Raw genomic sequence first — 16,873 nt, forward strand, 5'->3', positions numbered from 1 at the left:
TTAATTATCTAAAAATTTCATCCTGTTAATACTTTAAAGTAGCTCTAGATGATAGCTTTTGAGTTCCTTACTCCTAGAAAGTGCTTATAAATAATTCTTGTTGCTTCCTATAAAAAGTGCCTCCGTCACACTAGTCACTCACAGAGTCTCTACACTAGCCAAGTCTTGCCAGACTGGTTCTCTATGGATCATCAGTGACTTCTTTCTTCACCTCACATTAGCCTACAAAGCCACCGGTGAGCTGAGGAACACACTCAGTCACGGACCAGTCACCACAGGACTCGTGACTTGCTGGTCAGCAATGTATCGGTGAGTTCCTGTCTCCTTTTTGCCTAGTAGCTTGTAGTCTACAGTGGTCTAAGGCACTCAAGGGCTTGTGGATCTGCATCTGACTGTATTTATCACTTTTGGGGTTTTAGAGGACATTGTGTCAAGCAGGTTCTTGTTCTCTCCATAGGAGTGTTTCCTTTCTTGCTGTCTGTTCGAGCTCAGAAGGGCTTTCCAAAACGTGAAGGAGACAGGGTTGTACTTGCTTGTTTTGGGAAGAATACTATGTTTTATCTAATTTAGGCTTTATTGGTCTTATGGAAAAATACACTTATTCCACAGAGTGTATACAAGAAGTGTAAATGTGAGATCATGGGGGTCAAAATTGCTTCTCTAAGTAATCTAAAATTAAAAGGAATAAAATATTTTGGGATCATAAGAAGCAACTTAAGATGACTGCTTTCAATAGGTAAATTGTCATAATTGGAGTTTTAGAAATAAATCCAATTATGGAGGTATAGTAGTTGAGGGGTGAAGCATTTACCTGGCTGGTGAGAGACTCTGGGTTCACTCGTCAGCATCACACACACACACACACACACACACACAACACATAACTTCAATATACCTCACCACACTAAACTCCTCTGTTGTTTCCTTTCAATGCTAGAACCAAAATAGTAATGTTTTAATTTCATAATTTGGTATCAAAATTATCATCCCTAGTTTTACATGAAAATTTATTTTCTCGGAGGTATTGGCAAACCCTTTTTGGTTTATACTTTCATGGGTAAGACTCTTTCATTTATACTGTGAGAAGAAACTATAGAAATTTCAGTGGAATCTATGCTGTCACTACATAAGGAAAAAGCCCAGTTTCGTCACTGGTAGTGCTACAGGTATTTTAGGAGAATTTGAATATTCCTCTAGTCTCACAAGGAGGGCATTAAGAGCCCCAGATCTTACAAATATAGTGATGTCTGCCTTTTGCAATGTTTTTTGTGTCTTTTCTTCTTCCCCTTATTCACTCTAAGAACTTAACTTTACAGAAAAAAGCACAGTCTTGATCGCATTCGCCATCCTGGCTTCTCAGCTCTGGCCTGTGTTAGAGCTGACTGAGTTTGAACTTCGTTCTAAACATGTGGAGAGGCTGTGGTGAAGGGGACGTTGGCTGCGAACCGTATTTCTAAAATCAATCTAAATTTCCAAGAGAAGATGTGCTAAGTTTTTAAAGTCCTGTTTCAGAAAGGATGGAGATTACCTCTCAAGTAAACAAACAAACAAAAATCCCCAACCAACTGACAATAAAAAATATCTTTCTGATCTGGACAGTGTGTGGCTGATAGAGCGATCGATGAAGAAATGGGGGGACTAGTGGACGAAAGACCAGGGGAATGGGCTGAGGCGGAGAGGGGCCGGCTTATCACACACCTTTGCTCAGTAAGGGTTTGCGCATGCTGATAATGTCTGTTTGAGGGCTTTGGCTCATTGTTAGGAAACCATGGAAGATGTAGCAGGAGAGCGGTCTTTACAGCCACCTTCTTCTCTTGCCAGATTCTGACAGTCTTCTCCGTGTTCCAGCTAAATGAGAATCACGAACTTAAGAAATTTAGGGGTGAGAAAATAATTTGGACTGGGTGAAGCATCTTCCTCTTACCCTGCAGTTTCCTTTAAATAGTTATAGTATCCACTGGCATGAAGGGACCAAGGCCGAGAGAGAAAACCCTAGCTGGGTCAGGCTATAGGAGGAGGTTGGGAAGTGAAGGTATTCCTTAAATGTTATTTTCTTACATGTGTTTACCAATAACTGATGATAATGAGAATTAGAGTAAATGGCTTAAACTCATAGGAATTAATATACTTTTTTAGAGAGCTGAAAGTGAAATGAGTAATCTTCAAATGAAACAAAAAGTATAACTTTAATTATGAACTACTCCTCAAAGAGTGGCCCATGTAACCCCTCCTATTAGAATCAATAAACACTTATTAAAAATAGAGCTATTTAGCCCCATGTACATTTGCCCAAACATTGAACATTTGCCCAAAGGAAATTTGAAGTCCCTTATGTTTGGGAGGAAAAAAAAGAAGCGCAGTACACATAAAAAGGAAAGGAACCGGTGAGGCTGGAACAAAAACAAAGCATAGGTGAGACAGTTGTTATTAAAACGAAGTCAGCCTCAGCTTTATTTAAATTGATATAATTATATCGTAGTGGGCGGTGCTCTCTCCCTGGTTACCTTTCCCTTCAAGGGAGATGAACACTGATTTATGCAGGCTGGTGATGATTAAGGAAGAGGCAGTAATTTCAGAATGTATGGAATCTGAAGGGCAAGTACAGACAGATTTGCGTAGTTCATGTCAAACACAGAGGAAACAGTCTCATTTTCATTTTCTTGTTTACAGGAAAAACTTCGCCACTGTAAAACTACGCCACACCCTGAAATTAGTCAGGAGTGACATTGAAAGGGTTTTTTTGTTGACAGATAGGTTCAGAGTTGCGACATATTTGTGCTCCCAGGGTTTAAGATGCACTCGTTTCTAGATCAGTTCTATTCATAAAAAGGCTTTTAGTAAGTTTTCTTTGGGATTCAGCCTGAATGTGTATCTTGTAAAATGTACTTCGTTGAGTAATTCTATCCTGAATGACTGCTGTTATCACTCCCTTCAAAAGATAAGGTGATGTGGGTCGAATGTTCCAGGCTCACTAGTAGCTATATTTGTAGTCTGGAAGTCTTGGCCCTTTTACCTATCCCAGAATGTCTATCCCAGAATGTCTATCACAGGTGCTAACCTAAGGACCCTCCAGCCATTGGAATGCTTTACAGAAATGGAAGAAAAGCTTTTCTGTTATGCTTTCCAATATGTATGTGTGTACCCCTCTCACACATACACACACATACACACACACACACACACACACACACACACACACACACACACACACACACAATGAATGCGTAGGTCAAGAGACGGCTGGTACGTAAAGCCAACGTGAAATTGTCTACACATGTGCTAAGAAGGACGTGCTGGAATGGTGTTTTACTTCCACATATGGGTTTCTAAACATCTTTAAAGGATTAACTGAGCACCTTACTGCTGGCTAAAGTTTTCTCTTGTATAACAGGAACACGTGACCTAATTTCCATGTCCCCACTGTCTTAAAGGTGATCAGTGGCTGTGAGCCTAGCACTTTGACGACATGACTGTTTTCTGCAAATGAATTCATTGGTCAGAATTAACTGCAACCGTCTTTTCTCCTAAAATAAGATTGCTTATTTTAGGGAATTAAAGAGGGAATAACTGGAAACACCAGCACCAAGTTTTTTATCCAAGTACGATAGTATATAGAACCCTCTAGCTGTGAAGTAGCTCTCCTGAGGTATTATGTGGAAAAATGGGTTCCATAGACGTTCTGTGGCTCTGTCAGCGTTAGGGTTTTGAAGAACTACATGAGTTACCCCTGTTGGGTGAGTTGCTCTCCAGGAAGCTGAGATTGTACGATTGTTTGGGCTCACAAGTTCCTGAACATCCTGGGCAATATATTGAAACCTCAGCTCAATAAACAGAACAAGCTAGAATTTATTCCAGCATATTTTCTTGCTAAGACTGCAAGCCTCACCGTCCTCAAGGACATACCTGGCTTGCACGCAAGGGCTCATTCTCAGAGTTTTCAAATAGTAATTCTAGGAAGATAAGTAGTTTTGTTAGAGAAATCCAAAATACCACTGAAGCAGCATTACATTCTAATTCACCACATTTCATCTGAAGATGTCAGGTGATATACGTATTTTGAAGCTGACTAAGTAAACACAGAGGGATTTTTGCACTTTGTGTAAAGTTAAATCTGAGTCAGAGTAGAACAAAACAATAATTGCTATCATTTGAGTATGGTACTATGTAGCACCTTCCATTGTAAAATATTACTTGTGTTTAACTTTATAACAACCTATGGCTAATTTGTACCCATTCTGTAGGTGGATGCTCAGAGACTTACTGTTTTATTCTTTTTTTCAATTGTTAATGGATGACAGAACTGAAATGAACACAGGCAAGTCTATAAGACTCTAAAGCCTGTGCTTTACTTATAGTGCTGACCCGTTCTCACAGGGCCTTTTCTTTTCATCTATGCCCTCTAGGATAGTTCAGTTGTCTTCCTGTGCCAAGATATAGAAAAGTTATATATTTTCAAAGAGTGCTTCAGCTACCCAATGAATGTTCTTTAAAATCAGCCTTTGCCACAGGAAGCACGGAAGTTCCATTCTACACAGGTAACACAGCTCTGCCAGAGGAGATAATTTGCATATGGCCATAGAAATGGGTGAGTCAGTTAGCACTGGAGATAGAATCTGACCTTCTAGTGCACCTGTGTTCTCTGCATAGTTTAGGAGGAGAGGACAGATTAGTGTGGGCTAGCTCTATGGTCCAGGAATTGTTGTTATGACTAATACTATTAGAACTTAAATAAAAATAGATGGCCTTCTTAATAATTAGCATTATGCACATGTTGACTTAAATACTTAAACATCACAGGATGGCTAAATTAAGCAAATGAACACTCACAGTACTTCGTGTAGACTTATCTTTGTGTGTATGAGAACAGGTAAAATCTACTTTCAGTATTTTTCATGCACATGATACATTGCTATTAACAAGTGCTCTCTTGAGCTTATCCATCCTAGCTAACTGAAAATCCATGAAGGAGGAATAAAAAAAAAACACTCCCCTATAGATATTTGATATCTATTATATATCCAACATATATTTTGTCATTTCTTGCCTTATAGCAACCCTGTAAGCAGCTAAATTTAATATTAGATGGCAGTACATATAGGGAAACCAAGATTTGTGAGGCTGAGTCCTCTAAACCTTCGAGTCTGTGATTGGTTGAAGGTTTAACATGCATGTTTTTACCTTAGTTCTGTTTTCTCATCCTCCCTTCTGTCTCTATCATGTTATCAACCTCAGACTCCTAACTACTCCCTTGGAGAAGCAGAGTTAATTTTCCTTGTCTTTTTAAAGACTTCATTTATCTTTGCATCCCAACTTTTCTAATCAAGAAAATTCCCAAAACAGTAAATTAATACACAGCTATGATATTTTAAAACAGCTAAGCCATTGATAAGCACTTGGTCACTTCCTACCTGATTGAGGGTTGGTTTTGGGGAATTCAAGGTGTCCTAATCCTTGCACTAAACTGTACTCACCATTGCTGACAGGATGTAGGTGCATGACTCGTCAGAACTTAGCACCATATTGACCCCAGGATGAGGGCTATTCTACAATTTTTGTCTTCAAATCTAATTGTTCTTTGCCTAAAGTGGATCTTGGATGTCAAAAAAAAGATGGATTAGGACCAGGTCTGGGAGGTTGTGCTGTCTTCCTTCTATAACCCCTCATCCACATGTGAGGGCACTTGAAAAGCAAATTGCTCTCTTGTTAAGATGGAAATAATGAGAATAGGCAACAATCACTGAGTATTTACTGTTTGGCAAGGTTCCAGGAGCGCTATAAATATTTACTCTTTGCTATTGAAGATCCTTATGAATTGGATTATGGAATTAGTTCAATTTGTTGGCTGGAAAATGTAGACTCAGAGAGGCAAGCAACTTCCCCAGTGCCATCTAGCTAATGAAGGCTACTGTAAGGGACAAATACAGGCTGTTCAAAACCAAAAGCCCATGTTTTAGTACACTAGGAAAGACAATGGAAACCATTAGCTTGAAGTTACAGAGCTTGTAACAGAAGATTATTATTGTTTTTGTGTATATAGAACAGATTATTATTTTCTCAAGGACTTTAAGATACATAAGAATGTTTAAAGAGAAATTCATGATAGTATAGGTTTCAGCCTGAATCCAATGCACTATAATCATATTGAATGTACGTGGTCTAACTACTTAAAGATTGGGCTGAAGGGTTGGCTCACTGGCTAAAGGCCAGTCCTGGTGACCTGAGTTTGATCCCCTGTGCACACATAGAGGGAGAAGAGAACTGACTCTTGGGAATTGTCCTCTCATCTCCATACCCCCACAAACAAGTGAATGTCATTTACAAAATTAAACTTAAATGCACACTGAAAGAGATTTTTCATATAGAATTAAGTAAGAGAATGGAGACCTTCTTGTTGAAGAAACTATTCTAAATATGATAATATAAAAACATTAACATACTATAAAAATGAAATATCACATAAACACTAATCAAAATGTATATGTAAGTGTGTATATTAACCTTAGAGAAAGTAGACTTTAGAATGAGGATAAAAGGATAAATTGGCTAAAAAGATAGGAATTCAAAAAGTGTTTGTCTCTGATACAGAACAGAGGTTCAAATAAATAAAGCAGACAGTGCTGACAGGTAAAATTGGCAAATTCAAAGTTACTCCTGGAGATGTCAACTCTTCCCTTTTTGTATCTGACAGAACAAGTGTACAGAAACTCAGATTGGATACAGAGAACCTGAAAACACTAAAACAATTTGGGCTGATTGACCTGTGGCAAACACTCTGCCCAAGAAGGGCAGAATACAAATTGTTCCCAAATGCACATGGAAAATTTATCATGATAGAACATATTCTGGACCATAAAAAAGGAACAGTACATTGAGCCACCAACCAGGCAGCATACACAAGCTGGTTGAAGGTCCAAGACACAATATAGCAGAGGACTGCTTGATTTGGCCTCAGTGAGAGAAGGTGCACCTAATCCTTGAGGCTCCAGGGAGGGGGCAGGTCTGGTCATGGGGCAGCATCCTATCGGAGACAGAGACGGGGGAAGGAGGAATGGAATGAAAATTGTGGGAGGCGGGCAGGGGATGTGGAGGTGGGCAATGACTGGATTGTAAATAAATTAAAAAATTTTAACAAAACCCAACCCAAACCAAACCAAACCAACCAACCAATCAACCAACCAAACAAACAAACAAATAAGACCCCCAAAAGGACAGTAAAATGTTCTAGCCTCAGCAGTGGGCCTGGTGCTCATAGGTAAAAGCTATACAGGATGGTCAAGGGCTGTAGTTCCAGGAGAGGGGCTATCAGACAAGAGTTGTGGCCACCATTAGATCATGACTGGGGAGATGACAAGTCAGGAAGATTAATATTCAAAGTCCTCACTTCTGATCATGATCATCTGCTGTAGCAAGAAGATCCTTAATTGGGATGCCCATGTCTTGAAATGTTAGTACTAAATTTATTATTTCTATTCCAGAAATAACATTGCTATTAGGAAACATTGAGTAAAAGCAGTCTATCTTTCTTTTAAAGAATTTTCCAGAAAGTTACTAACCATTTATCTTGAGGTTCTTTTCTCTTAAATATGTCATAAAATGGTAATCACATTACCAGGACAGATCTGTTCTGTATTTCAGTAGTGTGAGATTTAACTAGGAAAGGCAGGATAAGAATAACAGCAGATGATGTAAGATACTTCATTTAGTTTCGTGTAAAACAGATCTGGAGACCAGCAACCATGGGATGAGAAGCTGGTAATTAGTTACTTAGTCTCCTTTTACCATACTGCTCCCTCCATATTAGCATACATGTTCTGTTACAATCTAATAAGGATACTTACTCTCTGATTAATTAATATGTATTCTAGTTATGAAATATAAATCAGGAGTGTAGCCACCGCAGCAGGCTCCATTGGTATCTACTTAGTCATATGGACAAGTTTTCTTTCCTTTAAGTAAGTAAGAATTTGAGAATATTAATAATGTATTAATATTAAAATGAGTATGGTTATGTGTGTAATGATCAACTTCACTATCTTGCCATGTACTTGAAATTTAAATATTAGTCCATATATGTTACAGGTTACTGTCTGTGGCAAGAAATTTATTAAGTAAAGTCACTTCCTTTGACCAATCATGTAAGGATAAACAGGGTCCACGCATTCTCTAACTACACACTGTTGCTCAGGTAATTCAAATAAGGGTTTAGGATGCAGAGGGGTTTGTAGGTTCTTTGAAGGCTTCTTGGTGATAGGTTCCTCCACTCACTGGGAAACTATGTCTAACACACAGATCTTAGCTTTTAGAAGGTCCACCTGGCAATTCCAATTTTAAGCTTTATCAGAGCCTAGGATTTCAAAACTAGCTGAGAAAACAAATATTCAAGAACCATAAGCTTTTCATAGATTTGATACCTAATTGATATGTGTCCACGCAATATTTTCAGGTGCCGCTATTTTACATTTATGGTAGCTTAAAAAACATTAATTGAGAAGTGTTAAAATTGACAGCTGAAAGATTTCCTTCTAATAAGCATTTCCTAAAGGTAAAACTATTGATAAAAATAAAACAAAAATACTTGTAGCATCTTAAGCTTGTTGCAAATCATGTCAAATTGTCTGCTATCGTAGCCAACAGAAAAACAGTATATTTGAAAAGTCATATGAAGATTGGTTAATACATTGAATATTGTTTATAATAATGCTAAACATTATTTCTGGATTATTCGAGATATTGAACATTAGTTTTGGATGGGTCGTATAAAGACACTAAGATAAATTCTATTTATGCCCATTGATTCTTAAGAAAATAAGAACATATACCATCATATTGCTGGAGGCTGGGATATTGGGACCACTATAATACACACTCAGATTTCTGTTCCAAGTAAGACTAAGACACAGGTCACTGATCTTCAAGTTCATAGCTAGTTCCCCTGTCAAGCAAACTCTTACAGGGGGCACTAAGGTCAAAAGTCTGAATGAGGGTGTGGTAGATCCCAGTTAACATTACATAGAGTGTTTGACTGTCTGATGCTCTGTGCTCCCAGTGACAGGAAAGTCTCCAGCTCATGGTCCTCAACCTTCCTTCTGTATAACCCTCCACAACATTGTAGTGTAGACACACCTAGCAATTCCTGCCCCATCCTGATTGAGAGGTACAGCTCCCCAGCTCTGACTGCAGTGGTGTGTTTTGTTTGTCCTGCTGGAACAAATTGTGGTTTTTGAAGTCCCTCCATGGCAATTTTTTAAAAAAATCTTGAACAGAAGAGTTTGAGGAAAGTAAACATTAGTGATCCTAAAGCAATAGATTAACTATAAGTACAATCCTATCTATACCTAACCATTCAATGGTGTAGTTTTTAAAATTATTGTGTCCCATCTATCCATAATTATAGATTTCTAGAGGTCTGGCAAAGTGTCAACATGCATGTCAATTTGTGGTAAGCTAAGTCATAACATATCTGGTTGGGAAGTTTATAAAGACATTGACCGTAGGGCTATGTAGATCACATCAAGTCCCCACCACTGACTCACTACTAGCATTTACATGAAGCTTCTATGAAGTCTGATGCTTTCATATGCAGTCTTAACAGCATTACTAGAAAGAAATATCACCTGAGTTTTATGGTAGATTAAATATAAAAATGGTTAGACAATGGGGCTTGCCTAAGTTAATAGTTAAATGTAGGATTTTTGTTGAAATATCTGCTTAGAACTTATTGGGGGACTAGAGAGATGGCTCAGTGGTTAAGAACACTGACTGTTCTTCCAGAGGTCCTGAGTTCAATTCCCAGCAACCACAAGGTGGTTTACAACCATCTGTAATGGGATCTTATGCCTCCTTCTGGTGTGTCTGAAGATAGCAACAGTGTGCTCATATACATAAAATAAATAAATCTTTTGAAAAAAGAACTTATTGGCTTATCAAGCAATATAATATTTTAAAAGCCTAACTTTATGCCTAGTATTTCAATAATCTTTTGATATTTTACAATGCAATAGTGCTTCTAAAGCCATTCCCATAATAATTATGAAAGCCTGGTCAGATATTTTAAAAATTTATTGTAGTGCTTTATATCTGATTGATTTCATAGAGCTTCCTTCTTATCAAATTCCTTTTAATGAACTGCGATTAGCACCACCAGTATCGAGGGACATAATAAGAGTGTTATGCAGCTATTTTTGTTTAGATGTTAATCACAGAGACTGAAGTTCATTATATTACACACTGGGCATTTGATGGAGACTTAATAAATGGTGTTGCTGAACAACTGCTGTGCTCTTTTCTACGGGTGCCAAAAAGAAGATACCAGATAAGGATTTGCTTTTCTCCCTCTTTTGTTGTACATTTTGCTTAGTTTTGTTTGGAGGCTATCTTCTACAAACCTACCCATGTTGTGGCATGACTCAAGGATTTGTGTGCAAATAATTTTAAAACCATTTCCATCGTACATTTTTAATACCATTTTGTTGCCTTCTTCTATTCACAAATTTAAGTTAGTAGCAATAACAATGGTACATGCGCACACACACACGTGCACACACACACACACACACACACACGAAGTCATACCACATCACACTATTATAAACCATCATAAATCAGTTCAGTTCAGTGTGGGAGACAAATTAATCTTTACGATAGGAACATTGTTAGATAAATTTACCCACCCTAGACTTTAAATTAATATCCAGGGCTGGAAATAAAAGTTTCTTTCCTTATTTGTATCGATGCTGTATAAATAAAATGTAAATAGTTGTTTGGCAACTAGGTGACACTTTAATTTTAGCTTCCTTATGGGAATTATTTATAATTATTGTTATAGGGATTAAACACATAATTCAGTCCACAAACTAAGGTGATACTTTCAGACATTTTATAGGTGTGCTCTGTACATCAATGAATAAAGTAGAAATATGGTATTTATATTAGTTTATAAGAGTAATTACAAGTTAACAATAGTGGCCGGAAAGATAATTCAACGGTTTAGAGAGCATTGCTCTTATAGAGGTCTCAGGTTCAGCTCCCAGCCTCATCAACACTTATAAATCCAATTTCAGAGGACCTGATACCTCATCTGGTCTCCCTAGGCAGTAGGTATGCAAGTGGTGCACATATATATAGATGCAAAGTTTATACTGACACATTAAAAATAAGAGTGAAAGCATACTGTCTTCATTAGAGTTACTATTGTTGGGATGAAACACCATGACCAATAGCAACTTGGGGAGGAAAAGGTTCATTTCACCTACAGTTTTCTATAACAGTTCATCATCAAAGCAGTGAGGGAAGGAATTCAAGAGGCCACAGAGGGGTGTTGCTTACTGAATTGTTCCTCATGCCTTGCTCAGACTATTTTCTTATAGAACCCAGGAGCACCAGCCCAAGAGTGGCATCATCCACAATGGCTGAGCCCTCCTCCATCAATCACCAGTTGGGGAAATGCCTTATAGCTGGTACTTATTGGAGGCATTTAATCTCAAATAAGCTTTCAGATAATTCTAGTCTGTGGCCGGCTGATATAACCTTTGACAGCACACTCTCTACACGCAAACACATGCTTTTCATTTTGTTTCTACCTTGGGTACTTAAGTAATTTTCTTAGAAGTATAAGGAGAATGAAAATCAAAGATTCCTAACAATCAGAGTTGTTGTCAATGTAAAGTGCAGCTTGGGCAATGGCAGTGAATGGGAAAAGCAGGCACAATCCCATAAGCTAAGCTACTGCCAAACATGTAGCAGACACCAAGGAAATGATTAATTGATATTTTTATTTATTTTAATTTTGGTTTTTTTGAAACAGAGTTTCTCCGTGTAGACCTGGTTGTTCTAGAACTGACTCTGTAGACTAGGCTAACCTTGGACTCAGAGATCTGCCTACCCGTTTCCTAAGTGCTCGGATTAAAGGCACTCACCACCACACCAAACTCATTTTTTTTTAATTAAAAAATTAGCTTGTGCACTTATGTGTATGGCTGTGGAGGTGTGCACCTGTGGGTGCCAGAGCTCTACCTCAGATGTCTTCCTCTGTGCCCTCAGATGTCTTCCTCTGTGCCATTCACTTTTTCTTCTTTTTTGAGACAAGGCGTCTCATTGTACTTGAAGCTCACCAACTGGATACAATGGTTGACAAGCGAGTCCCTGGAAATCTCTAGTTTCTGCCTCCTTGTGCTGGGATTATAGCATTTACTGCCATGCCTGGCCGTGTAGGTGTTGGAGATCTGACTTTGTCCTCATTCTTGGGCAGAAGCACTTTATCTTCTAAGACAAATCTGCAGCTTTCTTTGTTGTATCTTAAGAAGTGGCTCAGGAAATTTCTACTGCCATAGATTCTAGGATGTTAATACCTTGTGCTTTCTTTCTTTCTTCCTTTCTTTCCTTCTTTCTTTCTTTCTTTCTTTCTTTCTTTCTTTCTTTCTTTCTTCCTTCCTTCCTTCCTTCCTTCCTTCCTTCCTTTCTTTCTTCCTTCCTTCCTTTCTTTTTTGTTCTGATGTTAAAATGTACAATGACCCTTAAACATGTTTTTTTATTTGCCTTTTTACTTTATGGACTGTGGTAACAGTTTTACCGCAGAAAGAGTGTATACTTGGAAAATCATATTTTTTAACTGTGAGTAACATTCCCCGTAAATCTGGATCACCACATAAAGTACTTTATGAAAGTTTTCCTGAGCTAGCAATTATTCTTAACAAGGTCTGAGTTGTCTTTGGTTGTCTTTAATATTCCGAGTTACTTCCTGAAACTGAGGTGGGCTCCACATTCACTGAGAAAGATCCAACAGCACAGTGAGGTACTGAAAAATGACCTTTTACAACTTCGTGTACTCAACTTTGCTTCAGTTCCTGAATGATGAGCAATTCCTGAGTATAGGGTAAGAATTAATACAGAGAGACAAGGCTCACATTTATTTCAAAACCAACCAAGCAGCCAGCCAGCCAGCCAGCCAACCAAACAATCAAAACAGCCAAAAAAGAAAACAACAAAACAAAACAAAAAGACGTCAGTATTGATTCTCAGGATTAGAAAACAAACCAGAGCAGAGAATTTGGTTTTTGTGGTTTTTGTTTTTAGATTTATTTTTTTATTTATCTGCGTATACTGCAGTTATCTTCAGACACACCAGAAGAGGTCAATCAGATCTCATTACAGATGGTTGTGAGCCACCATATGGTTGCTGGGAATTGAACTCAGGACCTCTGGAAGAGCAGTCAGTGCTCTTAACCGCTAAGCCATCTCTCCAGCCAGAGCAGAAAATTTTAAAGTCATCTCTTAAACACACCAAAGCATTTTGTAGGGGGATAGGCTCTGAGCTACTCTACATAGGGGGCAGTGAGAAGAACTTGCTAAGGGAAGCAGGGTGGGGTTTAATCACTAAGCCATTGTCCATGACACTTAGAAAAAGACATTTTACTAGAACAGAAGTTGTTTCAGAGATCAGGTAGCTAGAAGAGAAAACTCTTATTAAGCGGTGGGTGAAATACTGGTGGGAGATTTCCCGTACAATTTCTAAAGCAAATTCATTGCCCGGGCAGTGGGATACAGATTTGCCAGACTACAGCCAGAAAAGATCATGAGGGTTGACTCATAGGCTATCCATTAACCAGTCATGGCAAACTATAGTTTAGGGACTAACTCTAATTTATTACCTGATTTTTATATGGCGTTCTAACTAAGAACAGTTTTCACATTTTTAAGTGATTGAAAACAAATCAGAAGAGATCATAAAAAAATATTTTGACAATTAAAATATACATAATTTAAATATCCATTTCTAGAAATCAAAATGTACAAGGACACAGCTGTGCTCATTTGATTCTGTGTCATCTATAGCTGTGTTGAGGATAGAGTGACAGAACAGAGTAGCTGGGGCAGAGGACTCGAGCCTAGGGAACAGAAGGATCTATTATCTGAATCTTCAGACTCCGACTGAAGAAGTTGGTGATAATTCTTTAGGAATATCCAAGTTCTGGACATCATGAACATGCTGTTAGAACATGACTGAGATCCAAAGGGGAAGGAATGACGACATCTGCACTACTTAGCATCAGGAAGAATGATCAAGAAATCCGAGAGCCACTGTTGTTCAGACCACAGTCCTTACTGAGCTACTCAGAAGCTTGTTCTGACAAGCCCTCCTCAGAAGCATTACCCTCCTTTCTTAGTCACTGCTGTGTGGTTTGCTTGCAGCTCCACCTTTCACTCTCCCTCACGGTTTGTTGTTACTGCCTTTCTTTTTATAGTGCTGTTCTACAATGACATATTAAGAAATGATACTGATAACACAGTGTCGGGCTCGGCGTGCAGCAATTCAAGGCCAGTGGCGTATACCTGTACCTTATCTGCATGCTCACGAAACTCCTCCGTAATTATACACGTCCCCCAAGAGAAAAGAAACACGAGAAAGCACTTTAGTTGTTTGAAACTATCGATGGGATCACGACCCAAAAAGCCTGTCTTCGAGTAAATTTAGGTGAATTCAGCCAGGGTTTGGGGTGGCAAAGAAGTGTTGCCTACGTATTCTTGTGCATGGACTGCCTGACTACACGAGCATCCACTGATATGAGGAGCAGTTTGTTCCTCCATTTTATTGATGTTTTTGAGAACACTTTCTAAACATATCTACTTTAGAGCAATTTAGTATTGAATGACTTCCTGAGGGGGAAAAAGTAACTAAAAATGATGAATTATACCTTAATAAAGGGAGAAAAGAAACTGAATTAACTGGCATGAAAAACAATGCAAAAAAAAAGGAGCTAAAAATGATAAATTATACCTTAATAAAAGGAAAAAGAAACTGAGTTAACTGGCATAAAAATTACAAAAAGGGGTAACCAAAAGTGATAAATCATACCTTAATAAAAGGAAAAAGAAACTGAGTTAATTGGCATGAATAACAATGTTATACATTGGGGAAGGAAAAGACAATGTTTCAAATGTCAAATGTCTTAATAATGTGGACATGAATATTATTACCAATAATTAAATAATTATGACCACTACTGACATTTGTATATATTTTTCATATGGATTAAATGAAATAAACCAACAGCATTTTTACCTTCGCAGAGCTCATCATGTAAGGAGTGGGGAATATTAATCCTTCTTTTTCATACAGAGAAAACATGAGAGAGTACTGTATCTATCAGGGAATAACTATTTAATAAAGAAGCTGGGGGCAATACTCAGAAATACACTCTCCAAATAGTTTATCCAAATATTTTTGACTAGATTCTCTCTGTTTTTGTCCCATAATGTCCCTCTTCTCCTTTAATACCAAAGAAACAAGTTACTTAGATATTGTGAGGATCAGAAAGGAATCCAGCGTGGTGTCTTGGCACAGTAGTGACACACATACACATACACATGCACACACATGAACACACATGCACACACGTTCACACACATGCACACACACGCGCACATACCAGATCTGATCTGCCTCGGTAATTTTTTCATTCTTTATAAACTACCATTTTTCTCTCTCTTTTTTAAATCTCTCTCTTCACCATTTAATTCAAAAGATTATTGTTTAAAGAATCTATCATAAAACCAAACCATGCATGGATTCAAATGAAAGTGCCTTTCACTTCTTATTTCACTTTTTACTGCTAATAATTCAGTTCCCCTATACTTTTCATTATGCACACACTTATATAACAATTTAAAAACCTTAGAATGCAAAAGGCACCTCATTCATATTCACCATTATGGTTCTTTTTTACTTAATGGATAATTGACCATTTTCATGTTAATACAAGCAGATTTGACCTCATCCCTCAGTGAGTGCTTAGCGTGGATTTCTATATGGATTAAAAGTCACTGTCAAACAAATACAACTTATCATATTTCATATCTCAGCACAGTTATATACATCTGACAATTCTATCCTACTTTCAGTAAGCATACATTGATATTTTTTTTATCTGGCACGAACGAACTTTTGTTGAAAACCCTTCCCTTCCCGTATCAACCACAAAGTCTTGCTTACGTCTACTGTATGCATCTCTCGTCTTCTGCAGCAGATGGATAACAAGCATCCAGGTACAGAAGGGACAGGTATCAGGCTGGGGACCTTCTTGGGCACAAGTGTGCATGAAAAAATAAGCAGCTCCTGGAAAAGTATTTTTATACTCTAGTAATTGCTGTTCTAGGAACAGGTGTTGGGAACCATACACAAGGGAAATCAAGGAGGTTAGAGAGAGGACACTGGGGTTTCCATGGCTACCATCCCATGGGATGATCACAGAAGAAGAGAGGGAAACAAGTAGGATCCCTTGGGCTCGGGCAGTACATCCTCTGACCTGCAGCAGGGGCAGGCAGAATCCTGTGGAGATGGTAACACTGATTTTCCCTATTCAGTGACCAGGCAAAAACATGCAATGACCATTGTGCAACAGGACCAATGTGAAAATATTTCCTGATGATTTTATATCACCAGGCAACGAGTCCTCTTGATTTCTAGAGGGAAAAAGAAAAGAAGCATTTATTGCAAGGTGCTTTGCAGTTTGAAAGGAGCTTCTTGAGCTTGCTTTGGTCCTGTACCCAGTCCTGTGCCTTCAGGTGGAGAAACTCAGCTCAGTGTTTGAGTGCTTTGAGCCTGGTAATGAAAAGGCAGAATGTACAATCCTCTTAAATGGGATTCAGTACCCAGATCTCTTCCACTAGAACAGTATATTCTGTTCCTCCTTCGTGTATTGAATCAGTAGCATTCTAGAGAGAAAGAAGCCCATTTCACTCAATTTATAGACATGAGAAATTGCTAGTTAAAAAAGCTAAACAAAACAAAACAAAACACCCAGCACCATAGCCCAAAGCCTTACCAAGCACCGACTTGACTTTTTCTAGTGTTTGAATTTGCTTACCAACTAGAATA

At 38.2% G+C, this 16,873-nt stretch overlaps 1 protein-coding gene across 1 annotated transcript in view; it reads left to right on the forward strand.

Moving 5' to 3' along the window:
* Window positions 1–252: 252 nt before the first annotated feature.
* The window catches only part of Tmprss11e (transmembrane serine protease 11E), a 44,392-nt gene continuing 27,771 nt past the window's right edge, over window positions 253–16,873 (forward strand). Inside the window, 1 exon segment of the mRNA NM_001419628.1 lies at window positions 253–309. Within this exon segment, the coding sequence (NP_001406557.1) occupies window positions 302–309 (8 nt within the window). The 5' untranslated portion in view covers window positions 253–301.

This window comes from Rattus norvegicus, chromosome 14 (assembly GCF_021556685.1).
Source record: "Rattus norvegicus strain SHRSP/BbbUtx chromosome 14, alternate assembly SHRSP_T2T, whole genome shotgun sequence".
In the NCBI taxonomy this organism is placed as follows: Eukaryota; Metazoa; Chordata; class Mammalia; order Rodentia; family Muridae; genus Rattus; species Rattus norvegicus.